General features: G+C 40.3%; 1 protein-coding gene across 2 annotated transcripts in view; it reads left to right on the top strand.

The window, feature by feature from the left end:
* The window catches only part of PPARGC1A (PPARG coactivator 1 alpha), a 344287-nt gene that overhangs the window by 300845 nt on the left and 16882 nt on the right, over positions 1-26560 (top strand). For both annotated transcript variants that reach the window (XM_072334506.1, XM_072334505.1), the window contains exons 3-7: positions 13910-14104; positions 15053-15175; positions 16089-16293; positions 20301-20346; positions 20455-20528. In XM_072334506.1, the coding sequence (XP_072190607.1) occupies positions 13910-14104; positions 15053-15175; positions 16089-16293; positions 20301-20346; positions 20455-20528 (643 nt within the window). The remainder of the gene's footprint in view (positions 1-13909; positions 14105-15052; positions 15176-16088; positions 16294-20300; positions 20347-20454; positions 20529-26560) is intronic.

Raw genomic sequence — 26560 nt, 5'->3', positions numbered from 1 at the left:
AATGTGCAAAGTTGGAGTAGTCCACATTAGTCCTCATTAATCCTCATCACTTTTAACCCCAGAGAGTCTTAATATGAGAGGGGAGTTTGGCTGACCTCAAAAGCTAAAAGCAGGTTTCATTGCAAACTACTGCATTTCACATAGGAACCATGCACGAGTTAGCTGAGGTTCTCCTGAGAGGCCTTAAGATGAGATCTCGGTCAAATTTTGCATGGCTTCAATTTTTATTATAAATACGCTGTTCTGTTCTAAAATGGTATCTGTTTTAACTTCGGCAGCCAAACTGTTCTCATGGAAAAGGCCTTATCAAAATAACTGTGTGAGGAAGATGTAAGAACAATAGCGTGGCATAGCTGTGTGTTTATTTTCAATAGCAAAGGAGTCGAAAGGCTCATAGAATTAGAAAGAAACCCTACAAAATATAGCTATGTAAATGTTTGGATCCAACTGAATTGTGTGCAGAGAAAATGTATCTCCCTGTGCCAAATTTGTACACTCCAAAGTTCTTGGAGTTGTCTGCCTCCTACTTAATGAATTCTTGTACTTCTGGTTATGTGCAGGTGTCCTTTCTGGCCCCAAATGCTACTCAGCTAATGAAGGATTAGGGCCACTTCACCTGATGTTCTCCTCTCTGGAATCCAATAATTGTTTTGCATCAGAACATAATTGTACCGATAGGTATTAGACAAACCTGCTAATTCAGACTCTATAACTCTTTGAGTATCTTCCCAAATTGCATTCCGTGATTTGGTTAGATTATGTCTTATCTCTAACCTTCTCGCTTCAATAAGCACACAATATCTACCCTGTCTTCTTCCACCTTATATGCAAGGAAAATCATCAGGACTTAATCTGTTGCTGGTGTTAATGGCATAATTCCTCATACTAACTCCAATTCACTTGACCTGATATCCCACACGTACCTTTGTGAAAGTATTTTATCCCTGATCCTGTGCCAAAGAGACTTTTTTCCTCCATCACTGTTGTCTGACTTCCTATGGACTTTGTAATGACCTTTGCAGGCTGTGGTGGGTGATGTTCTTAACATAGGGAAGTCCACAGATAAGTGCCACGTCTCCGCCTGTTACTTCAGCTCAGCAGGTTCCTAACAGCAGATCTCTGATCTTGAGCTATTAAAACTATAGCCAGAAAGAACAGAAGTATAGTCTCTTCACTAGTAAAAGAAATCAAACAGAGTATTAAGTAAAAAGTGAGCAGCAGTGCAATAGTGGTCTTTCTCTATCTCTTATTTTTATTTTTCTGCCTGAAACGTGATCAGATGTTGATTTTTATTTTTTATTTTTATTTTATTTTTATCTTTCCTATGGAATTTATGCAAAGAGAAAACTGAGGACTCCAGTTAGACAATATTTTTTGTGAACCCTTAGTCTTTCTAAGGCACTTGCTGTGAGTTACTGTTTTATTACAGCCTCTTCCTCCTGTGTTCTGAGAGTTGGCTCCAGCTGATCATGTTAAGCCATACATTCCCAGTACTTGCTTCTGAACTCAGTTGTGACCGTGCTTCTTCCCACTGCCTCAAACTTCTCTCCTCTGCAATGTGCTGCTGCTCTGAACATACTACTTCTAATTATCCAGGCATCTCCAGGATAGAAGATCCATGTGACTCCCCGTGTTCTGTTGTGACCATTCAGACTGCGGTGCCCATGGGCTTCCTGTGACATGGAGAAACTGATTTATCTTTGTGCATCGAATCCACTGCTGTATAGCAAGGATTCAGATCCTCCCTTTTCCATCTTGTCTGCTTAAACTGTAAATTCTTTGTGCAGATCTTTTCCCTTGTGATGTGGCTGAGGACTGCAACAGCACTGTTGTCTTGATAGTGCCAGAGCAACACTAAAGTAGAAATTTGAAATCGAGGGAGATGGATAGTAATGTTAATCACAATAATGAAGGCAGAATATTTTTTGTGCTGCCTGACTGTGGAAGGGAGGGCTGAGGAATAGATGGCTGAAACGTTTTTGAGGCAGGGCTTGCTCAGCAGCCCAGCATTTATTTGACAGAGAGGCTGTGAACTCAACTCCTGACTATAAGAAAAAACTTGTTTCCCAAATGAAGACATATGGAGGGCTCTAATGGCAGTTGCAAGACACGTGGCTAGGTTATGCCACTGTGCTTTAGCTTATAAAGGCACCAGGTATATATGTAGCGAGGGATTCTGAGAATTCCTCCACTACTTAAGAGCAAAAACATTTCTCACCCTGCGAGTGTCAAAGAAAAATGGTGTCTAAGAGGACAAGCTCTGCCAGCTCCACAGCAGTCAGATGAGATATCTGCCTAACAGGGGAAGAAGCTTCAGTTGAGCTGCAGAGTTGGGTTTTAGCTCGACCTTGCACAGCATTTGTCCCTAGAAATTGGCCTTACCCAAGGTGGGTTTTTAACAGCTCTGCAGTCTGGCTGGCAGGACAGCATGTTGGACCATGGAGCCTTGCTGATACAATTTCTCTTACAGTACCAAATAACGTTTAGTTTTCTTCCAAAGGCCTGCTCTGTGAGCTAAAAATGTCTCACTCAGATATGCAGCTCGGAATTTCAGAATTAAACGCAATAAAGCAGATTTTTATTTTTATTCCCTTTTGATGAGATATGCAATGAGAGTGAGGGTGCAGCACTGGAGTATCTTTTGATTTGCTATTTGCTGTGTGTTAAACATTTATATTTCAAAGAAGCATTTGTACCTATACCGAGTGTTTTGCAAATCCAACAGCTCATTAGATGTTAACAATAGCAACACTGCTAAATACAAAGGATTCATAGGCAAAGTACCCCTCAGGCTATATCTCTGAGAGAAAAAGTGGCAAATAGAATCAGAAACTAATTAAATAGTCAGCTAAAGCAAGCATAACTTTAAAAAGCTGTAAAACTACCAAAAATGGAAACATATTACAGTTATCTGCATTCACAGCGCAGAACAAGTTTGGTAGTATTTAAGATAATTCTCTAGTGCCTGCTATTTTTAGTCCAAGGGTAAGCTTCTGTAAGAGCCTTTCAGCATCGCATCCCTTTAACCTGGCCTAACAAGCTAAGCCAATAAGCTGTCTGATTTCCGCCGAACATGAGGAAGAGAGATAGCTCAAACAAGCCATTTGTGGCAAGAACGCTCAGCCTCTCTTGTCTTAAGAGCTTTCTTCGTATAGATTTTTCAAGCATCCCAGTATTCAGCGTGGCTTGTCAGAGAGCAGAATGTCAGGCTTGCTGTTTTGAAATTGTGGAAGCTCAGAAATAAAAGGAGGGTTTTATAGACCCAGCTTAATGGAAATAAACATCACTGCGCTGCCAATGGTGAAGCCAAACCCTTGCAGCCCAGGCTGTTATATTGATGTGTCTGAGGAAGAAGGAATGGATTTTGTTTTTCCTGGGGGCAGAAGGGCAAACATAAAGGGCCTGACTTGCTTCTCACTTGCACTTAATCTGTCCTGTCTTAATGCCATGGATTTCAGTGGGTTGACTTGGTTTGTGGTAGCGTAATCCATGGGAGAACCCAATGCCAGCCAGCCTTCCTTCGAGCCTTTTGCTGCCTTCGCTGCAGAAATAGGGAGTAGGACCCTGAGCTGCAATGAAGTACTGTCTGGCAGCATGACAGGATACAAAACTTAGCAATATTCATAGAATCATAGAATGGTTTGAAAAGGACCACAATGATCATCTAGTTTCAGCCCCCCTGTAAGTGCCAACCACCAGACCAGGCTGCCCAGAGCCACATTCAGCCTGGCCTTGAATGCTTCGAGGGCATCAACCTCCTTGGGCAACCTGTTCCAGTGTATCACCACCCTCTGAGTGAAAATATTGTTTGCTTACAAGTCACTCTTTTGTACTGGAAATACTATAGGCTTGGCCTGTCTCTAGCGTGTAGGATGAAGTGCAACCATATTTACTTTGCCTTTCCTCACCACACCCACTCACTGGTGGGGTGAGTGTGCATACAATCCCTGCAACAGTTTACAGAACAGGATTTTATTTCTCCCTAAACAGGATTGTTGTCTCTGCTCACTGCCAGCAGTGACAGTACCCGTGCTTGGAGCAGAGGTTGTGTGTCTGTGAGTCTGCTGCTCCTCCAGGAGCTCCACCTAACCAGGTTCTCTTTTCCAGGGTGCTGTAATGGAACCGAAGTCAGACACTTGCAGGAACTCACCTCCATTCTCATATTCAACTGGCCACCATTTACGTTTTATTCCTAGGGCTAGGTATACTCTATGCTCAAAAAGCCTTTCCTGTTTTGTAACTAAACTCCTGCATACATGAAGTTACATGGGCTCTAACTTTAACTTGTTTAAATTTCAATGGAGATAACTTCTAAATTGAAGAAGCACTTACCACAAGCAGGTATATCAGTGCATTTCCAGCTGTGAATGTGAGCACAGTGTTGGCTACATCATAGGGTGAGATGCACCCAGGCTCTGTTTAAGCTGCTCTTAGACATTGCAGTGCAGAGCTCAGGGGCACAGCTCCCTTGGTAAGCATGGTGCCACAGCCCTTGGTGGCTTTGCAGCCTCCCTTCTGAAGTGCTTCTGGGTGGTACTGGCACAGCACACAGAAGGTATAGTCCCCGCTTCAGCATCAGCACACCCAGCAAGCAGAAGACCAGATCCTCAGCTAGTGTAAATCTACAGAGCACCATTAAAACCTGTGGAGAGGCCCTGATTTACAGCAGCTGAACATCTGGGCCCAAGTTCTTTTTCTTTCGATTACTAGCAGAATTAAATAGAAGTACATACAATTATTTATTGTAGGTGCCGTGGCAGCATCTCAAAGCTTGACTGTAAATCAGGACACCAGTGTGAAAGGGACCATGTGAACACATAACAAAAAGACAGTCCCCGCCTAAAGGAACTTACAGCCTAATTAATATGATATTTAGTGCATTGATAGGTACAGCTGGACCTAACTGCCTCTTAGGAGTAGTTTTTAAAGGGGCAGCACAAAATTGCCTAGGTTTGTTTCCACCTGATGATAAAGAGGCTGGTTAGCATCAGTGTCTCCCTGAGAATAATGTGTTCTTTTACATCATTTCAATGGCAGACTGGAGACCGAGAACATGCAGTTTTAAAGGAGTAGCAGAGAAAGAGCCATGTATTCAGTTCTGAATGCAGAAGAGAGGCAGCAGCTGTGGGAACTGTAACACACACCTGTACATGAGCACTGCGTAACTGCTGGGCTGGCTGAGGGTATGTGAGCAAGATAGTCTTAGTGTAATCTAGCAAGGTAGTTCTACATAGTATTTACTCTGTATTTATTTTACCTCTTCAGATTTTGTCAGTTTTATCTATGAAGACTGGTGAGTTCCAGCAAACTTAGGAGCAAGCCAACCATGGATTTGCTATAGAGGAGGCTTTGCTACAGATAGCTTTACTGTGATATTTATCTATTTTTAATGTTTTCTGTCTTCAAGTCGCAATTTCTGGTTTATGATTTGATTCACATACACAAAATTGTGTTTAAAGAACATTTAAGTCTTACCACATAGTGACAAATCAAAGAAATCTGTAGTTAGAGATATTATGAGACTTCTAAACTAATCCAAATGCTAAACTGGCTGAAAATTCAGACACATCTGTTCATAATGAAGAGTATCCTTAGTGGCTGTAGCAAAGTTTCTAAGTCTATTTGAAACTATTTTGGGCTGATAAAAGTAGAGTGCACATAACTGAAGTTACATTTTTTTTATTTTCTTCTTTGAGATGATTTCCTTATTTTTTTAGGGTATCTCCTATCTTTGTTTCTCTAGCTAACCCACCTCCAAAATGGCGTGTGTGTCATTTATCACCTCTGCTGGGACATGCCGGAAGGGTACTTAAAGTAAATGCTACTTCAGCCTTGTAAACAAGTTTTTTGTGTTGTGCCTCAATAGACTCTTTAGCCAGCTCACAAATGCGTAGGAGATGAGACCACATGGCAGCCATCCAGTTGGATCACAATAAGAATTTATAGGAAGCACGGGCATATTAACAATGTCCTGATCCCTTCATACTGCAAGCCTAAGCAAAGCCTGCGTTTTGCCTCCTGTGAGGCATGGCTGGAGTTTTCACATTTGCAGTGTCTTTTCCCATGTGTGAGAGTCTGTTTTACTATTTAAAATGGAACTTTTGTGTGTATGTGTTCTGTTTTCACAAAACAGAGCTACCACGTAATTGAACAAAATTAAAGATTACATATAAACTCTTCTCGGGTTGACTGTATATAATTTTACCCTGGAATTTGTTTGTATAGAATCATATAACACTAGAACGAAGTAAGAATTGTGATACATGTCCTAGCACATCCAATATAATTAAAACTAAAGCAAATGCAACACTGAAATAAGGAATGAACAAAAGCAACAAAAGGACGCTTTGTTGTTCCTGAAGGCAGGGTCTGTGCTGCTACTCAGGTGCATTTTTTAGGGATGTCTGTCATCATTGAGAGGAAAAAGTGTTTTTTACATCAATTGCATGTGTGAAATAATCATGGGAAAATAAATGTAGCTCTTTTTTTCCTGCTGAATGTGCCATGCTGCCTAACAAAGTTATATGAATGTTGAAGTTTTATGTGGGTGCATAGAGAGATTAGTGTAGGCATGTACCATAAATCACATAAGTAAATAAATCTGAGCAAGCAGTGCTTGAAATACTTGGACTGAAATACTGCTGACATCGTCAGTGAAAACTCTGCAACAGGGAGAGCCCCGGCCATCTCCCCAAACATCTCTACTTCTCGTCTTCCCTGTTTTTCCAATGCTCATTCTTTATCAGGGTCTGCTGGATTGGGACCATTGGCCAGCGGCTGTGACTCTGTGCCCTGCTGTAGGTCATAGGAGTGGGACAGGGGCTGATGATCACCATGTGGGCTGTTGCACAGGACCTTAGGATGTGAAAAAACGCCCGTGGTGGGAAGGAGATGTGTGTCACAGTCCTGGAAGTGTGGCCCTGCAATGGAGCGACCTGACCCAGTTCTCCCACTGGCACTACCACAGATGTTCTAGGCCTGCTCCTCCCTCTACAGATCCCCATCCATCAGTGTGGAGTACGCAGGGACCACGGCAGGTAGCATGGCACTGGGAGGACATAGGTGCAGCAGTGTTGTATGGTACCTGTGTGTCCCAGCATGCAGTCCGTTCTCAGGGGTGTGGGAGTGCTTTCACGGAGCCAAGTTCTATGCAAGGGAAGAAGCCCCGCTGTGAGCTAAACCGGTATGAAACATAGGTAATGCATTTATTTAGTAATCAGCAAATTAGCCTATGTAGTCAGTAAATGCTGAGGCCCAAACTGCTGATAAGATCATTTGCTTTCAGGTGTTTTCTCAATATTGTGCTCAGCATCAAGCATAAATTGAATAGAGTGACCTTTTGATACTGAGTCAAATTGACTGCATTTCCAAAGATTCTGTGGTTTCAATTACCATAAATTTTTGATATTGGGTCCACCACCAGCGCACTGATTCGAGCACAGCAATATCTTATCATCAGTCTCGCTAACACATCTGCAGAACGAAAGCTTACTCTCGGATGAATTTTTGTTTTGTCTTTTCCCCAGAATCAAAGATTACTATCACAGAAAGGAAAGATGCAGTTTACACAAATGAAATTGAAATGGCTTGCAAAATGTGAATGAATTTTGGTCAGAAGATGTAAAATGTGTTACAGGTTGCTAGTTGGATCCTCAGTTTGGGAGATGAATAAGTCAATTAGTAGCTCTTCAGTTTATTAGAAGCTTAATTGCCAGGCTGTAATGGAAACATCTGAACTGCAACAACTCGTTAGAAGCAATAAAACAAGTGACTTTGTGCTAGAAGAATATTTAGTAGGCTCTTTTAAACTGACATGTTTAGTTTATAGCAAAAAGGTTAGATTTTTCACCTGAAAAGATAGTCTGTCTTACAGGAGCTATAGCAGCACTGCTTCAGGTGATCAGGGCAAGATCTTAAAGAAAATGCTATTTGCAAATGGTGTGCGCTGTGGCTTGAAAAAAGTGCTGCTTTATTCCAGATGCTTGACAGAAGTCTTACAGAGTCAGGTCAGTGCCTTTTCAGAGGGAAAATAACCCAAGTTCAGACACCAGGAATAAATATGAGAAGTTTCTGAGACCGCAAAAATACATGGTATTGAGTACAAGGATAATAATAAGTATAGTTAGTTTTGTACTGGTACTTTTTGTGTGAATACAGCTTTTTGCTTGGAAAATGCCTACACTTTGAAAACAAGCAGAGTAGAGTTTTGTTGAGTGTGTTCTCTGTGGTTGTGTACCCCATGGGGTGCTCAGGGTGGCTGATGTGGTGAACCATACCTGCAAAACCACAGCCAAACCCATTGCTGCCACTTCTGGCTGTCAGAGCAAGTTTGTGGCTGCTGTGTTAGGCAGCCCTCAGTTCCTATTGCAGCATGGATGACAAGGCTCTTTTGTCTGAATTGGGTCTCTTGTCCCATCCAGGGACCCAACTCTGATAGTCAGGCATTGCAGCACCTGTGCTATGTATAACTGCACTACTTTTTTAACAGCATTTGGGGAGAGTGGGATGGCAAGTAATGCACAGAGGCATATTGCTTGAGGTGAGTACGCTATCTCCAGAAACCCAGCTGCACCCAGCTGCAGCGAGACTTCTGCATCAATACTAGGATGTGGGAATGTGGTATGTCAGACAGATGCAATACAAACGTGGTCTCTGCATTGGGTAACGAGACTGCTCAAGTCAGAACGTGATCTCTCAGTTCAAGTGGATTTTGCCTACAGGTGATGTGAGGAACATGAGTACAGCTGTCTCCTTCAAGAAGAAGTGATCTCTCGTTTCCTTCCCATACCCTAAAGGCATTTGCACAGGGGTGGTGATAATTAATCCCCACATTTCTACTACATATAAAGAAACTTGGCTGTAATTTTCTCCTAGTGGGACTCCATTTTGTTTTTAAAGATAATTGATAGCTCTGGACTTAAGCATTTCAATTATGGGAATGTCTCACGGGGACCAGACTAACAGACCTTGGAAAACTGTTTTAATGCAAATGCATCGTGTGGTTTTTTTTTTCTGTAAGACAGTGCAGGATACCTAAGGATTTACAAAGAAGCTGAGCAATAAAATAAAAGTAAAATTAATTTCAAATTATATATAATGGCACAGGATTGATTGTGAGCAGGTAGTGTGGAGCACGTGATTCCTCTTCTACCATTGGTTTGTCTTTACTGGGTTGGGGTGTGATCCTTTCCATTAGCAGCCTCTGGCCTCAGCCCTCATGTTCCTCCAGCTGGAACACATCCACTTCTGTCTCCTGATCCCTTCCCTCCAACTTCTCCTGGGCTTCTACCCAGACTGTGGCTCCTCATCCTTGGGTGGCAAAGGTTGATTTATGGGGCTGGGACTGAAATGCCATCTGCCCCTACCCTACACTTCAGGGTGGTGATGGTGAGCTTTTTAGTGCCTCTGTGTTGTGACGTGTGAGAAGGACCAAGCCTTCCATTTTTCCTGGAGTTGTGAGTCTTAAGGACAAGCTTATTCTAATACGTGTCTTGAAGGAATTAAATCCTGTTGGAAACCCCAGATGCTCTCGCAAGTCATTTTTGTGCTTTTGCAAATAGTGCCATAATGTACTGATATTTTTAGATCATGCGGATATTTTCAGCTGGGGGAAAATCTTTTATTTTCTTTGTTAATTGTGCTGTGAATAGATCTTAGGCTACCAAAGAGAAATGAGTTGGTCTGCTGAAGCGGTGATCCCTTGTGATTTCAGATGCCCACCTGGCTGCTCTGAATTGCTCACAGAGCTGGCTGCTGGGGCCATGAGAGCTTCTGCCAGCTGTGGATCAGCCCTGAAGTTTCCTGGGCTCTTGACAAAGACGTGGCAAGCTGCCACTGCCCCCAGCTCAGGGCTGTGGATGAATAGCACAGCTTAGGTCTCAGTCTTTCAGTGTGAGTCAAGAAGAACCTTCGCATCATTAACATCATTGATGAAGGAAATTTAGGCCATCTTCTTCATTCACTGATTTTACTCCTTGCTATAGAGTAAGCAAAAGCTGTCCTTATAATAACTGCAAATGAAAGACAGGGAGATGATTCTGATAAAAATAAAAGATTTTCAGTATAGTGATCTAGACCCTTTTTCGAAGTGAGTCAGGATGCCTATGCTGACTGCAGCTCAGCTATGGAAGAGTCCTGGGCAAGAAACTATGTGCACTGGCTTCAAGGAGGGATTGGTAATGGTAAGGATGGATGTTCTGAAATTTTGCAGGACTTTCTTAAGGCAAAAAAAAATCTAAGGAAAAATTTCAGCATTGCTCAATATATGTTCCCCACGGAGATGTCTCTGAAAGATGAGGTGTCCAAGTCTTGATGCTGTGCTTTTCCACATGCCAACAACTGGTATTGCAGACATGAATCATTAACCGCCAGGTGAAGCCAGCTCCATCAATGGGAAGAATAGGCAAAGGAGATAGATAGAATTATCAGGGGTAGAGGATTTAAATACCTTTGTGTGGGTTTTTTATTGCTTCATTTCTATGATCTTCTCATTGGGCAAAGAGACACTATCTCTGGAGACCTTTTACTGAAGGCAGAAACCAATTAGAATAAGATTGTTGCACAACTAATAAAGTGTTTTCAGACAGAATTATTTTTAGTGCTGTAGAAATTCTAAAGCATAAGAGCAAAACGTGAAAAATACAGAGGTGCACAGTTAGAAATATTCTGTGGTATTTAGGTGCCTCAATCGCTCATCTTTGAGGATCAGCTGGTGTTCTGGTGTTCTGGCAGTTTACTGTGCTAGGCATCCTTCCCTGTTGTGTCCTCTGGTACATCAATGCCCAGTATTACTTTTCTTCAGAATGTACCTATTCCTGATTTGCTAAAAACTCTTGCTCAAGCACATGCATTTAGTGCCTCAAGCTCCTTGTCTGATTCAGCCAAGTGGTTCAGAAAAACCCTATGTCCCCTATATCTTTATGTTAAACTAACAACCAAGAGCTTTAAGAAGTTCACATAGTTGAGAAGTGATGCATGACTGCTTCCACATTAAAAAGTTCCATTACTTTGTAAGATGCAGTCATTAAGAAAAATTTGCCATATGGTTTTACTTTTGATATTGTCCTCCACCCCATTTTGTTACATGCTGTAGCTCCTTTAGGAGGCCTAAATACTTAACAGCTGCTTCTTTAGATTTAGCAAATAATTTCTATCCCTACTTGAGTTGGATTTTCGTTGAGCAAGTTGGATGGCAGTTTGGAATATGGACTTCATAGATGACAGTGCTGAAACTGTGAAATATCCTGCATTTGGCCACGGTATTGCTTCTCCCCAGTGCTGTCAACACCAAGACTCAGACTGTGAGAGCAGAGCAGAAAGTTGCTGCTTCAATGATTATTATTCAGACAGTGATGTACCCGACCATCCCGATCTGCATCTCCCCTCAGCCCCATTTCCTCTGTACCTAATAAATGTATTTCTTTATAAACAGTAATTTAGGACAATTAGGAGCAATAGCATAGTTAAACCTTTAAAAGGTTATCTTGCAATGTCATTTTCCTGACTAATGTGTTCCTGCTGCCATGTCATTTGTGAATAGACATGTGTTAGCCAGCTAGTGTGCTTCATCTGTGGTGACTTTGATTTATTTGCTCTGTAAATTGGGACTGAAGCAATAATGGAAACTGACATTAATTGTTTAACAGAGTCCTCTTTGTCACATCCTTTGCTTTCTCTGGGGTGTTTGAATGTTGAAACTTGTACAAAACTAATTGAAATTGCTGTGATGAGGACCAGTGTCCACTCAACTTTCTGTTCTTGAATGTCAGTGCACTTGAATGTCTGTTTAAAGCATGAGAGCTAAGCAGCTAACAGCAAATATCAGGGTTTCTTCTGGCATGCTATTATTGAAGACGGCATTCCCAGTTAGAAATAGCAGTATGTGGAGCTCTGCTGTTGGCTGTGTGTGTTGAAGCGCTCAGCAGAAGGGCAGGGAGCACCCTCCCAGCTGGCCTTGCTGGAGACGTTTCTGCTGCAGGGGCAGCCAGAACCCCCCAAAGTGCCACAGGGCAGCAGCAGAAGAGCTTGCACCCTGCCTGGAGAAGCCTGAAAACCATACCATTACACTTCATTACACTGCAAAGTGCTTGTTTTGCCAGATAACCTCTTTTTACACTTTTCTGAAAGTGATACTGTTGATGTTTCTCTTTCCTTCTCAAAAACTGGCTGCGAAGAGCTGGATTTGGAACAAGCTTTTATTCACAAAGTGGCTTCCCTCTGGATATTTCCATACCCTCTACGCTAGCAGTGGAGTTGTCAACGGCACTATGCATATATCTGCGTGGTATGGTGGAAATTACTAGATGCATAGAGTTAAGGCTCTTTTTCTCAGTGGTCAGGCCCCTTTTGGCCTTTTAAGTAAATGCTTCTCACAGCATTAGCTGCGCACGAGTGTTTATTCGTTTCTGGGGACAATGCTATAAGCATCAGAGCAGTCTGTGCTCTGCCACGGCTTTCTAACGAGAACACAGAGTTTGTCTGTAGGAACCCGTGAGGTGTGATTTGGCAGAGGAGCCTGACAGGAGGAATTGTCTGTGCAGTTGATGCTCATCTCTCCTTAGAGCCTGGTGGATGCTGTGTTGCAGAAAAAGTCGTAGTGAGGGGACGCTCAGATTCACCTGATGTGTTTTTCCTCTGTTCTGAGGTGTTACTGGCAGTGTTTTGATGTTGACTTTTCTAGCACTACTTTTTACGAAAGGGCGAGCTTTTATTTGTCTTATCTATGCCTTGCTAGTTCACTTCTCAAATGTGTGATCTGAACTTCGCTGAAATCTCTTTGTAGTGTGAACCCGGGGCACGATGAGCCACTGTGAAGTGTGCGGGAAAGCTCCAAACTGGTCGCCGTGCATTTGGTTCAGATCTCTGGAATCAGGGAAAGGCTTTTTGTTCATTTTAATAGCGTGAGGATCAGCCTAAAAGTCCCAGATAATTGATCTGTCAAGATCAATTTCCACTCTTTTTGAAGAATAAATATAATGATTTTTACACAATTCTATTCCTCAGAACAATTAGTACTCCAAAAAAATCTTTACCTTAATACACAGCTGGGACTGTATTTCATTAAAAAATTGGGAGGTGTTTAAATTTACTCAGTTTGACAAAAAGAAGTCTTGTTTCTGAAATAAGATATCTAATATAATTTAACATTACAGCCACATCTGATTAGGGATTAATCTACTTTTTATAATTGCAGTTGGAATTAGATAAATGCATACAATAGCTGCATTGAGCACTCAAACTACGTAATTCAAAAAGAGAACTTGAAAGGCAACTGTTTAATATATTCATTTAAAAGAAACCCAGAATCTGCCCGTTAGAATGTGAGTCTTGCTTGCTAGTGTAATGCCAAAATGCTCAGCAGTTCGAAGTTTTTCCCTTGTTTTTGGAGCAAGTGTTTCCGGAAGTAAGGAAGAGGGATCTTGTCTCTCTCACGCTGGGCTGTGTACATGAACAAGGTTTGCCGGATTTCTCTGTTAATTCATTTTGGCCTTCTGATTAGCTGTCTTATTCTGTGATTCTTGTAATTTTGTCAGGTCAATTAACTGTTGTTCAGTGTTCAAAGGAGAAAGAAAGAGACAGCCTGGGCTGACACCATCGTTAGGTGCCAGCAGCCTCGGCACATCCTGTAATGCAATCCCTGCCTGATTATCTGTTGGTGTTAATGCTGCATCGAGAGAATTGCGGAGGAAAAGTAAAGCAGAGCGATACACTGCAAATGCAAAGAGATTTCTCTTAAATGCAGAGCTGGATAATTTTCTTGCACTTAATTGCATCTCCTGAGACACTGTTGCAGGTTACGGTTTCAAGGCAATATTTAATAATGTTTTGACTGCTTTCTCATATAAAGAGTCACTTTTTCATTCCTTTTGTCTTCTCACCTGGTTCCACTCTTTTTTGTCTCCTCACATAGAAAATAGATGAAGAGAATGAGGCAAACTTGCTAGCAGTTCTCACTGAGACACTGGACAGCATCCCTGTGGATGAGGATGGATTGCCTTCATTTGACGCACTGACAGATGGAGATGTGACCAATGAACATGACGCCAGCCCTTCCCCGATGCCCGATGGCACCCCTCCGCCCCAGGAGGCAGAAGAGCCGTCTCTAGTAAGAACCCTTCCTACTATTCAACAGGAATTGGATGTGCCTCTGGCTACCCACCACGTGGGTATGATGTAGTCACAGTAAAGTCTGGACTTTTCACTTACGCAGAAAAGGAAAATCAAGTAAAGAACTGAAACACAAGTAGGGAAGAAAACACACCAAACATTCATAGGATGACTAATAAGGGAATCTACTAAAAAGTAGATTGAAGAGATTATTTTTGAGTTTCTTCTGCTAATGACTGACACTTTTGCTTATTATTCTGTTCAGATAAGTCAGGATAATATTTTTTAATACGCATTACATTTCTTGAGGCTCTTTACTATGTATCTTTAGACATTACTTTGGTGATCTGTAAAGAAATGCCCATTGAGTCTGGCATGCTGCAGGGCTAATTTTGTGCCTTTAACGCTCATTTGACAAGTAGGCACCAGCTTAGTGCTAATCAGGGCAAATCTGAATCTTGGGTGAGGATGTGAGTGAAACCTTACATGCATTTTGTTCTGTAAAGAGAGTTTGAGACAGGATTCTATTTCTGGTGAAAGTCCTTTATCCCTGACTTCTGCAATGGCAGAGTCAGATACAAGCATCCATTATTCTGTTCAAGTTAACTTCTCTGTTTAGATCAGAGACTTGTTCTGTTGAACAGATCACTGAGAATTTTGCTTTGCCTTGGATTCAGAAATCCAAGGCCCCTGCCATTTCTGCTTGCCCTGCAGTATACTGCAGTAAATGGAACAGAAGTTTGTTGCCAAGCCTCAGAAGAAAATGAAATCTGTTTGCTCTGGGGAATATTGAGCCCTTCCTTCTGTTTTAATGCACTTTGCTTGCTGAAATTGCTGTAGCTAGTTTCAAGCAACAATGCAAAAACTGTAGACAAGTAATTTTAATCCATAAAGATGCATAACTTTACTCTTTTCCTTCCACCCCCTTTTTCCTATGTGTTTGTAGCTCAAGAAGCTCTTGCTGGCTCCAGCCAACACTCAGCTAAATTACAATGACTGCAGTGGTCTCAGCACACAAAACCATGCAAACACAAATCACAGGATCAGAACAAGCCCTGTGGTTGTTAAGGTATGAACTTAATCTTTGTAATAAGGCAGGGAGGGGGGAAGAAAGAAAAAATGTAACATGTCTTTTATGCTTTCAGCAATCAGGTAAGTAGTAGATCTATATGTGTGGTATTAATCTGCCTACTATCTGGCAACTGCTTCAAAAAACGTGAACAGATTATAGACTGGGTTCCAGAAAATCACCTGAGCTCCTTTATGCTCTGAATATTTCATTTTTGCTTTTTCTCTTGGCAGAGTTCAGCTGTAGTCCCACCGTCTGTTGCTCTTGCCTACTTTATTGATACACAGAGTAGTAGGGGGTGCGATAAAATTTTCTGATGGGCTGGTGTTGTTTATGAGTGACTCCAGGATGCAAGACTGCCATTTTACCAGCTGTCTGGGCTAAGAAAAATTGCACTGGATTCTTGGCAAAAGATGTATATCAGCCATTAATTGGAAAGAATGGCGTCTCTGACATAATTCTGTTAGCAGGCAGTATTAAACAATGTTTGTCTTGCCATTCACTGTAACTGAAAACGGAGCATTTAGGGGTACTTAAGAGAGTTGTGAGTACTGGGCTCAAGCAATCAGCAGCAAATTAAGGTTTAAACCAGCTTATTTTTTTGTTCACAGTAAAGGCGCTGTAGGGTCTTGTTAGTTACATGTTGCTGAGTAGGAACATTGAAATGTTGGAGAAATGAAATAAAAAGCTGCATAAATGTCATTTAGGAATTTCAATGTAATTTTCTTTCCTTGTTCTGCAAACAATTATTCACAGCTCATAGATCTAGTACACTTAGACGGAACACTTCATTGAAAATCTCATCTCTTTAGAAAACCTATATTCATTCTGATAAGGTTCAGTTCACTAATTTTAGCTTTTCTTTTTTTTCTTTTTTCTTTTTTTTTTTTTTTTTAAATGCCCCGTTTTTAAGACTGAGAATTCATGGAGCAATAAAGCGAAGAGCATTTGTCAACAACAAAAGCCACAAAGACGTCCCTGCTCTGAACTTCTCAAATATCTGACTACGAATGATGACCCTCCTCAGACTAAACCAGCAGAGAACAGGAACAGCAGCAAAGAGAAATGCACCTCCAAAAGGAAGCCCCATCTGCAGTCTCAGACAAATCATCTGCAAGGTAGGCGTGGGAGCACAGAACATTGGGCTGGTTTTGGAGGGAAACTGAGATACAAAGCTTGTGAATACCCTCATGCCTCTTTAGTTCCTTGGATTATTATTGTAAACCCACTGTATCTTTCTTCTGTATAGAGAGTTTTAAAACAGTATAATGAAGTTGAAATTAGCTAGGTTTAACTTTTGAAATCTTAATCCTGTCTTCCTGTCTCTGTTGCCTCCAATCTCAGAAAAGGAACCTCAGAAAAAAAATAAATAAAATTTTAAGAAATGCTACATGTCAGTATATCAAGCGAGCTGGAGATATTTATTCACAGAGCACTGTACCACTAAGAAATCATTATACCCCTAAACAAGCTGGGCAGGCTGGTTCATTAGTGAGCTTCTTTCTTTTTGCCAGTGTAAAACCGAAGGCATTGTTAACCTGCCACATCGTCCTTAAGAGACAATAAATAGCACTCTCACTGCTACAGAATAAGCAATAAATGTGTCATTCCTGTTAAAGCTGGAATGCTGGTTTGTAATTTTATTTTGTAAATAGTTGGAAGTTTAGCTACCATCCTGATCTTTCTCTCTCTTTAGATTCTTTATGGCCAAAACTAAACACTTGTGTTGACTTTTAGTACCCTCCAATGCGTAAAGAAGTGGGCTATATTACAAGCAGCTTCGATGGCAGAGAAGCAAGTACTTAGAGACTCCTCTCCTGCTTTCTCTTCCCCTCCTCCCCTGCCTGTTTTCCCAAGATAAAGAAGAACTGTAAAAGCTTATGAGCCCAAAGGGAGCTTATTTAAAGTTACTCTTACTTTAAAATACATCTATGGATATCCTTGCTTGGAATCAAGAAGGCCAGATACCTATCTCAGTAACATCAGTGCAAATCCTGAATGACTCCTCTGAAGCCAATGGAAGTCATCCAGCTGCAACAGAGATCAGCATATAACCCACTATGTGTTGCCTTGGAGTTTTTAAAGTGGGAATTCTTAACTGCATATGTATTTTTTCCTCCTCTTATCACTCCCTTCCCCTGCTTTTTTCAGCCTCCATCAAGTCTATTCTTTCACTCTTCGTTAGGAGGTATAAGCAAACTTAACAAAATAATCTTTCCTCCCCATCATTAAATGCCCTGCTCACAGCAGTGTGTTCTGACATCTGTAGTATAGTTTTCTCCATTGTGGTTTCAAATTCTCTTAACAGTTTTTCTCATAAGAAAGAAATCCAGCTGCCCCTAGAGCTTCTTGAATGCCAACTGCCACTCCTTCTGGCTGGTCTCAGCAGTCTGCTTCAGAGCAAAATCCTGATTGAAGCATTCATCTCAAACCTGGGTCTTGTACTGCGAGGGTTGTGGAACCAGGCATAGGCCTGCCAGACACTACCTGGGGCTTTATTAACACTGCTGGGTGCAATAAAGCATATCACATGTAGGATATCTTATATACGCATATATGTTGTACATGGGTGTATGTACGCATGTAGATAAATACTGATTTTAAAATCTTGGTGAATTTTTTCCCCAAACTGTGCAGATTTCACGCAAAGAAACAAAACAAAGTGGGTTGTGACAACAGTGTAAAAGGAGGAGTTAGGAAAGTCCTAAAAGGACATGCAGCCGACTCACCAGTGATAAACAGATGACTGTGTCTTCTGTGGTATTGCAGGTGAAATTACAGGCAGAGAGAAATGATTCTCTTTTTTTTTAATTCCTGCCATTTTATTTACAGACTTCTGACATGTTTTTTCATCAAATTTTCTCACACACTAATATATGACGTCAATGTCAATGAATGTGCATATAATACAAATAGAAGAATACATAATGCTTTCAGCTTGGACACTCTCTTCGTGCAGAACTGACCTTGCAGATTTGACTGCTATTCACAGACGTATGGTCATTTCTTTATATATTTAATCGAAACTAAAAATATTGTCTCCTGTTTTAAAAGATAATCAGGGCCTGATATTTTCTTTCAAAGTTAGGGAAGGCTCACAAAAGAGAAGTGAAATGATATTTTCCTTTAGGGTTATTGTTGCAAACATATTGCAAACCCACGGGAATGTCCACAAACCCGTTCATGCCAAAGATCATCTGTGGTTTTACATTGAAATTTGCCCATGAGGAAATTTAGTTATTTTGAACCTAAATGTTTTCAGTTTGCAGAAACAAGCAACTTCGTGTGAACTCCTTTAAATACAAATAAAACACACTATGATAGACCTTAAAAATCAAATAAACAAGCACCGTGGAAAATGATACTGGCTAAATATTTACAGTGTCAGTGGCTGTAAATGAGGATGGAATAGTTTAGTTTACAGGAATCCTGTTTGGTCAAGCCCATGCCTAGCAATAAGAAAAAATAATGGTATTTTGGTATATGAATTTCTCAGTGAGAGGGCTAAATATTATCTGCCTATGTGAATATAGAGGAATGTGAGATGATGCCTGGGTGGTGTGTCTCAGTGTTTCAGATTTTATATATCTGTATACTCGGATCTGCTTCTCAATGTGAGAGCTAGAAGGAGACTTTTTAGAAGCTTTAATAACTCTTACACATTCAAGCTGGGTAGGTGTATGTGGTTTTTGTTCTCTGAAACACAGTAGGAGCACTTGTTTGTACAGACTTTCTTCCTGAGCCTTTCGTAAGGTCTGTTCTTTTTAGCCAGTTTTACCTCTAGGTAGCCACTGGCAACAGTCACAAACATTAGTATCCTGGGTGTACATAAAGTACCTGCAAAGTTGTGTCATCTTACAGTTGGTCCTATGGAAACCTTTTTTATGCACAAATCACTGGCAGTGCTGGATCAGACACATAACCCGTTTTGGTGCATTTCCTCACTTTGGCAGTGAATTCTGAGGAAGGTGAACCTAAGGTGAACACCTGAGTTTCCATTTCTAACTTTCAGATGGGGAGGAGGAGGAACAATATGCGGCTCTTGAGAATTGAGTTAATTTTTTAAAAATGTAATATTACTCCAGGAATGCTCTAGAGTTTATAAAAGTAATCAATTTGCATATAAAATCCTTTAATGTCGATGGGAGCTCCAAGCCTGGAATGAATACGAAATACGCAGTAGTGACACTCTGGACAAAAGATCTGCAGTGCAGAAGTGTTCAAGGGGAACATTTTGTCTTAAGTAATTAATTTGCAGAAGAGATCCCCTGCTGTTTTTCTTGGTACAATGCTCTCTGCATTTAAGCATCAATCTAACTTCTGAAAAGTAAAATTTGCAAGTAATATTATTTTTCATTTTAAACATTTTTCTGGCAATTAGAAGAATCTTACTTGTACTGCAGTATCCTGGTTCTTGGCTCGCTTTGGGAAAATACAAGCTTACATGAATAAAAGCTACAAAGACTTGTATTTTTATAGCTAAAGCTTTGTTTTTTTGTGTATGTTGGGATTGTAGTGCTGAGAGCGTCAGACCCATTTTTAACCATCTGTGACTGAATCCTCAGCTTGTCATAGTTTGTGGGATAATTTGCAGAAATTTGGACTGTAGTGAGTTGGACTCTGGCCTCATAAAAACAACCTATTCTCAGTACTACATATAAAATTGTATACTGTAGAAGTAAAATTAACTGAATATTCATAACGTTCTGTTAGTTTGTAGTTATTCTGCTGCTCTTGTTTCCAAATAAAATGTAGAGTGTATTCTAAATTAAATCTAGGAGAAAATAACATTTTCATGATGTATCCTGTAGATTTTTTCATTGATTTTTAACATGTACCACTCTTCTTCTGAAAAGTTCTTGGCATTTTGGCTGTGTGCTGTATTTCACAGTACAGTAACTGGTGTAAATCATTGTTGAAATTCAGATGCCCTTTTTGTGCCAGTGCTAAGGAATCAGGATGAGTCTCCTTGTTTATCCAAAGTATACAGAAATGGCTACCAAACAATCAGAACCCAGCCCTAATTTACTAATAGGAGCTTCCATCATCAAAATGAAAGACAACTTTTTGGTATATACTGTGGAGTGCTTATATTTTCCATAATCGTTTTCTTTTTTCCCTTTAGCCAAACCAACGAGTTTATCACTTCCGTTGACGCCTGAGTCTCCAAAGTAAGTAGTAAAAAGTGCAAACATTTATAAAAGGGAGGGGGATCTAATACATTTTGGCTACAGCAACTCCATTTCAGCTTGTTTTTATAAATGTGCCCTGTCTTCCAGTGATCCCAAGGGTTCCCCATTTGAGAACAAGACTATTGAACAAACCTTAAGTGTGGAACTCTCTGGAACTGCAGGTGAGAAATGGGTAGAGTTAGCTCTTCTTGTAAGCGTGGTTTGGTGTGTGTTCGTTCATTTCAATATACAGCACATACACTGATATCTTATTGAGGTCTCCAGGAGATTAATTTGAGAGCGACTTGCGCTGACTTTTTATCCAGTTACCTGAGAGGGAATGTGTTTGAAAATATTGCTCCAAACCTACACAAGAGCGCATAATTTCTGGAAAAAATATGAATGAAACCATTTATCTGTTATACTTCCCCATTTCCCCATAGATTTGTGTACTGCTGAGCACCATCTTTCAAAGACATCCCCACAGCAGAGTGTAATCGATGTTACAGATGGAAAAGTTATGTCATCCAGTCTGTCTCCAGGCCAGTCTAGGGCCGTACGTGACTGCATGTTTCAGTGCTTTGTCAATTCTAGATTAATATGTCACAAATAACAGCTTTCTCCTCTGCCACTGAAAAACTGTTCCATAGCTTAAAGGTAATTTTTTAAAATTGATATTCATTTTATGTTCTTACTTTCTCTTTATTTCTCCCATTAGCACACTTCCCACCACCTCTCTTTTGTCCTCCTCCTCCTGTCTGGCCCTCAGTGTTTGTACCTTTTGAAGATGCGTAAATTTTTTTTATCATGTGCAGCTTCAGTTGATGCGTTACCCATTGCACTCATTTAATTCATCTGCTCTTTCCACAAAATTTCTTCAGATCTCAAATCTGTTTTATTGCTTTCCTCCGACCTTTCTTTTGCCTCTGTTTTCCTGAGGTGTCCAGAACTGAGCACAAGAGCGCATGCTGAGCTCCACCTGAGATACTGCCAAGAATGTTTCTCAGTTGTGTAATACTGAAAAATAAGTACTCAGCATGTGTTTCTCACAGGAGCATGCATATAATATCTATCATTTCAGGGGGTATTGCAGAATAGGTCTTACACTAGTGATGGCATCTTGAGGGCCCCCTGCTCGGTTCTGTGGCAGCTTTACACAAGAGGAGGCCCAAGCTCTCAGTTTGTGTATGTACCTTGGGCGGTTGCTTTCACTGCCCCACAACCATCATGTCATTTTTTCAGAAACTTCCATTAATTCAGCATTAAAACATGCATGCTTTCCTCTGACATGTCCTGAAAATCTGCAGTCTTAATCATTCCTCTAGTGACAAAATGCAACATCCTTGCAACACACCTTCCTTTTGCAAAATTGATACAGACATGGCAAAATTCACAGCATGCAGCAGGATAATCCCATTCAGTGCCAACAAGCCTGAAGCATGAAGAAGTCTTTTTTTGTCATTACTGGAGAGCAAATCTGCATGAAAGTGCATGTTTGGAGGCACACTGGTGAGTCAGTGCTTAGTGCTACCAGCTGGAAGGGGCAGATGAGGTGACGATAGCAGAGTTGTTCAGGCAGCAGTACCTTCTTCCAGACAGAAATACAGCAGCCTGCTCTTCACATCAGCTGGCTGGAGAGAATCTGGGAGCTAATCTAACCTCTTGACAGTCCTCTAGTCTTATCTCAAGAATGGCAATGGGAATGGGCCGAGTGTTAGTGAATTCATTGCCATGTGTCTGCTGTGCATGGTGGAGGCAATGAAACAACTTTCTTGTTTTAGATAATATAACCAGGAAATGTAGCAAATTAAAAGACGCATCAGAGGCTGTGAAACATTATCCTATGAAAATATGAAATTATACCCCCTGGAAATAAATCTAGCTAGAAAATTAACTGATGATAATCAAGGACGGGAATTGTTGGAGCACACGTGGCCAGGGATTTTGGGCGGTGTTTACAAGCAATGTAGTTGATGGTAGCAGTTGCACTTCGTGTTGCTTTTGCTCTGTTCTTCAAAATACCTGGTGAGAAGGTTTCAGGAAATTGCCTTTCATCCCTCAACAGCAGTATTAATCTCTGCTTTCACATATACATAGATTTTATATTTGTATGTGTATATAAATCTATAAAAAAGATGAGTGGTTGTGCGTGAATTCCTCTTCAAGTCATTTATTTGGATTGCAGTAGTGTTTTTTGTCATGACTTGTGCTGGAAGTAGACATAACAGAAACAATCTCTAGTATTGAAGAGCTTAAAGAGTATGTGAGTAAGTCGAGGAAAAACTAGGACCCATTATAGTAAAAACAATAACAACAAAAGTATAAAATAGTGGTAGTAGTAGTTAATAATATCTTGGAGTTCTTTGGTGAGACCCTAGCAACTCCAAATTATATCCAGGTAGCCACATTGTTCATTGTCCTTATACAGGGTAACTTGCACCATATACTGTAATGTACAAAGGAGTTGCCTTGATCTTACTGATGAATTAAAAAGACCATTAGTAGTGCTGCTTGCACTATTGAAACACAAAATACTTTAATATAAATAGCAGCTCCCTTGTTTTCTCTACTGAAAACAGCACTGGTTCCTTCACTGATGAATTAACTAAAGAGTAGAAAAATAAATAAGTGCATTTCCTGCACTAACCATCAGTCTTTTTCACATATATACATTTTGGATTCACATATCTAAAATCAGGCTGAATCCATTCACTTGCCAGTGCTCTAACTTGCTTTAGAATGTATTTGTGAGTACTTGTGAGTGTAACTGTGTCCTCCCTAAAACTGCCAAAACATTTGTCAAATATTTGCCAAATTATAAAGAACAAATATCTTTTAAAGTGAGTGCCCTTTTAATGTCGTGTGATAAACAAATAAGTCTATCTAAAATCACAACACCTAGCTAGTTTCCAGTGCTATTTTGCATAAAATGGATCAGAATGTCATGACTAGGAGATGATGATTAAGTAGTGGATAAAATTTCTGCATAAGGTGAGTCTTATTCTGAGTAAGGGCCTTCATTCCTTTTTATGCAGCTAGCAGTATTCTGCTAAGAAGCCATGGGCTGGAACGCCTCTGTTATCTTCCAGGGACATGGGAGGTTTTTGTGTTACTGGAGGACTCTTTTCTCTTTGGAACATGTCAGGTTGAAGAGATACCTACAGACACAGGAGGACAGCTCACCTCTGGAAGTGACAGTGTTTCTCTTGAGGATTGAGGGCTCCTCCATGAAGCTAAATGGCATGGCTTTTTGCACTCTTAGTTCTCTCAATACCTTTTTAAGCCTAAGTACCCAAAGACATCATATAAATGCATTAAGCATGTTTAAATGCCTAGGATTTTACTACCATTCAGGCAGCAATCAATAACTGAAAGGCTGTTTCCACCTTCCTGTCTTCAACAGGTGACTGAGTGAAAAGTCTCTTGCTAAGATCCCTGTAATTTACCTGAATATAAAACTCCAGTCTCTCTTGGGTGCAAAATTTGGTCTCTTCAAAAAGATGGCGGAAAAGACAATATGAACATGATCAGCTTGGATAGTGATTTGGAATTCATGAGCATCCTTGAGGATACTTAAACCCTGCTATTTGCCCACCTCTAGATCTGAGTTACCTCTTAGTTGTCAGAACAAATACTTCAGATCTATCGTATAAGCACTTGTTTGACCTCAGAATGATTTCTGATTAAATGAGAGATGCAGAGAGTTGTCTGGGGGAATAAGATCTAGTGAATTATTAGATATTTTCAGGAGTCTGTATTTATTCTCTGCAGCACTGACAACAAGATTAAACTGAATACTAAGCAAGCGTGTAGTTTTTTATTATATGATGGCTATTTAATTTTATTATATTTTCCTGACTTCTGCAATCTTATGCCACACAAAAACTCCTCTGATTTTTTATTTTTTTTTAACCGAATTGATCTGTTACCATGTGTTCAGTGTTTTTAGTGGCCCTTAATACTGTTTACCTTGACAATCCGTTTTCAGACTTTAAAAATATGAAAGAAATCATTTCCATGCCTCTCAAAAGCCCAGTGCATATATAGGAAGGTTGCACAGCTGTGTTCACCAAAAATTACTAATTCCCCCCACCAACAAACATCATCAAGTGTTTAAATGCCTACAGTTACAGTCAAATTTTAGGAAGTTTGGTGTCTGGTTAAAACCTCATTGCAAATGAGTCCTAAAAAGTCAAGATGTCACTTTCTATGCAAACGCAGTTCCCTAATTTCTGATTATCGACTTAGCTGAGCTAAATGAGTTGACTGAGGTGGCTGTTTTTTAGTGCACTTTTGGTATTCAAGAGAAGTACTTGCACTCTCCCAGAGACTTTATTGAAAGAAGTCACTCAGGGAGGTAGTGGGGCCGGCATACATGGGAACACCTTTTCTTGCACCAACACAGAGAGGACAGGGCTGGGTTGGCAGCAGTATTCACAAATTGATAGGAGCTATTTTTGAGCGCAAGATGAGTGAGTTCACACTATCCAGACAGAGTAAGGCAAAGTGCAAATGTACCATTTACTGAAGCTATTCAATTAAACAAAAGTCCCTACAAAGAAAATGGTTTTATAGCATGTCGTGGAAAAAATACTTGCCTTTTACTTTAAAAAGAAAAAAGACTGTATAAGGGGGGTGACTGTAGAGTATGTACCACTTCTAACAGATTTGCTGTGCAGAAGTACATAAGTGTGACTGATGTAGAGGTACTTGTTTATTATAGAGCACATTTCAATGCAGTAATCATAAATATTGCTAAGGTTGTGCTCTGTTGAAATATGACCTACATACTCTTGATTGTTTGTGTTACGTGATTTGTCTGACACCCATTACATTCTGGGTAATGGCAGCCATTTGTTGCTGTGCACAGCAGGCTCTTTTGACAAAAGAAAATAGGCAGCAATAAAAAAGCTATAGTCTGAATTACATTCTGCACAGTGCTGCACTGCTGAGAGTTTGTGCAAGTGTGTTAACAATGCTCTGAACTGCCTCTTGTCAGCCTTCAGCCTGTAATGGCCATCTGTCCTTCCATAAATCTGTCAAAACCTGCTAAGTTCAAGAGAGCACAGAATATACCTTGTACTGTCAACGCTAAAATGTACACTTTTGCAGAGAAATTGGTGTGTATGAAATAATGCAAAGGTTATAGAATACTGTAACACTTGATTTAGGATCATGGCCTGAAGTGAAGCTTAGCAGTGATTAGTGTAACGATGAGCAGAAGTGACACCAACGAGCAAGTGTGCAGCCTTACCGTTTTCTCAGAGTTCACATTTTGGGCACTGGTCATGGGACGTGCTGAAGGCAGACTCTGTAGCCTTGACTTAAACAAGAACCAATTCAAAACTTTACTCCCCCTTCATCCCCCACTGGAAGTTTGTTCAAAAGTTGAATGAACATTTTTCAACTTGTATCTGTTTATACTTGCTTGTGTGCTTCCTGCTTCTGCTGAAAACCAGGAAAAGAGCCAAAATGCCACGAGGAAGTCCTTTCTTAGGATGTCCCCAGCACAATTTTGCCAGCAAAAGATGTGCCAGTAAATTTGGCTCAGTCTGTACTTTTGGAAGGGTCTTGTTGTTGTTATTTCTTGCCCTCCCATCTAAAGACTGTTGGACTCCTCATTGGGCTTCTGGAAACTGTTATGTTCTGAGTATGCTTTGCTTTCTGCTAGGGCTAGCTTCAAAGAAACAGGAATGGAAACAATATTTTGTTTTGAGTATTAGATTATGTCTCGGGTTTCTTGTACTGAAGTTTTCATGTGTGAAGCTTTTTGAGACATTTACTGTGGAGTGGTTGAATTTTTTTATAAGGATGGGCTGGAATTAATAATGTCCAACTTCATTCCTTCTTTAAAGATACATCTGAAAATTCAGTAAGCCCAGGTCTTCTCTGGGGCTGTATTATTTCATGACTTTCAGTCATGAAAATTAAGAATAATTCTTGTTTTGTTTTGTTTTTAATTTAAAAAACAATCCTTATTTAACTCAAATCTTTCTTGAATGTGACTGTAGATTTTCAACCCAGAAATGATCACTGAAGAATTCTGAAGAGGTCTGATCATTTTGCTGAAAATTTGTTTAGTAAACAGAGATATTTGTTAGTAAGGAGGTAGATGAGATTTGAAATCTATGCTGCTGAATTAGATGAATTTTGTGAAGGAAATGAAAATTGAGGACAAATTAGAGGAAACAGTTGATGACTTGGCACAAAACTT

This window comes from Excalfactoria chinensis, chromosome 4, assembly GCF_039878825.1.
Source record: "Excalfactoria chinensis isolate bCotChi1 chromosome 4, bCotChi1.hap2, whole genome shotgun sequence".
Classification (NCBI taxonomy): domain Eukaryota; kingdom Metazoa; phylum Chordata; class Aves; order Galliformes; family Phasianidae; genus Excalfactoria; species Excalfactoria chinensis.
The sequence above is the reverse complement of the archived record's forward strand: the minus strand, read 5'-3'. Positions and strand labels throughout refer to the sequence as shown.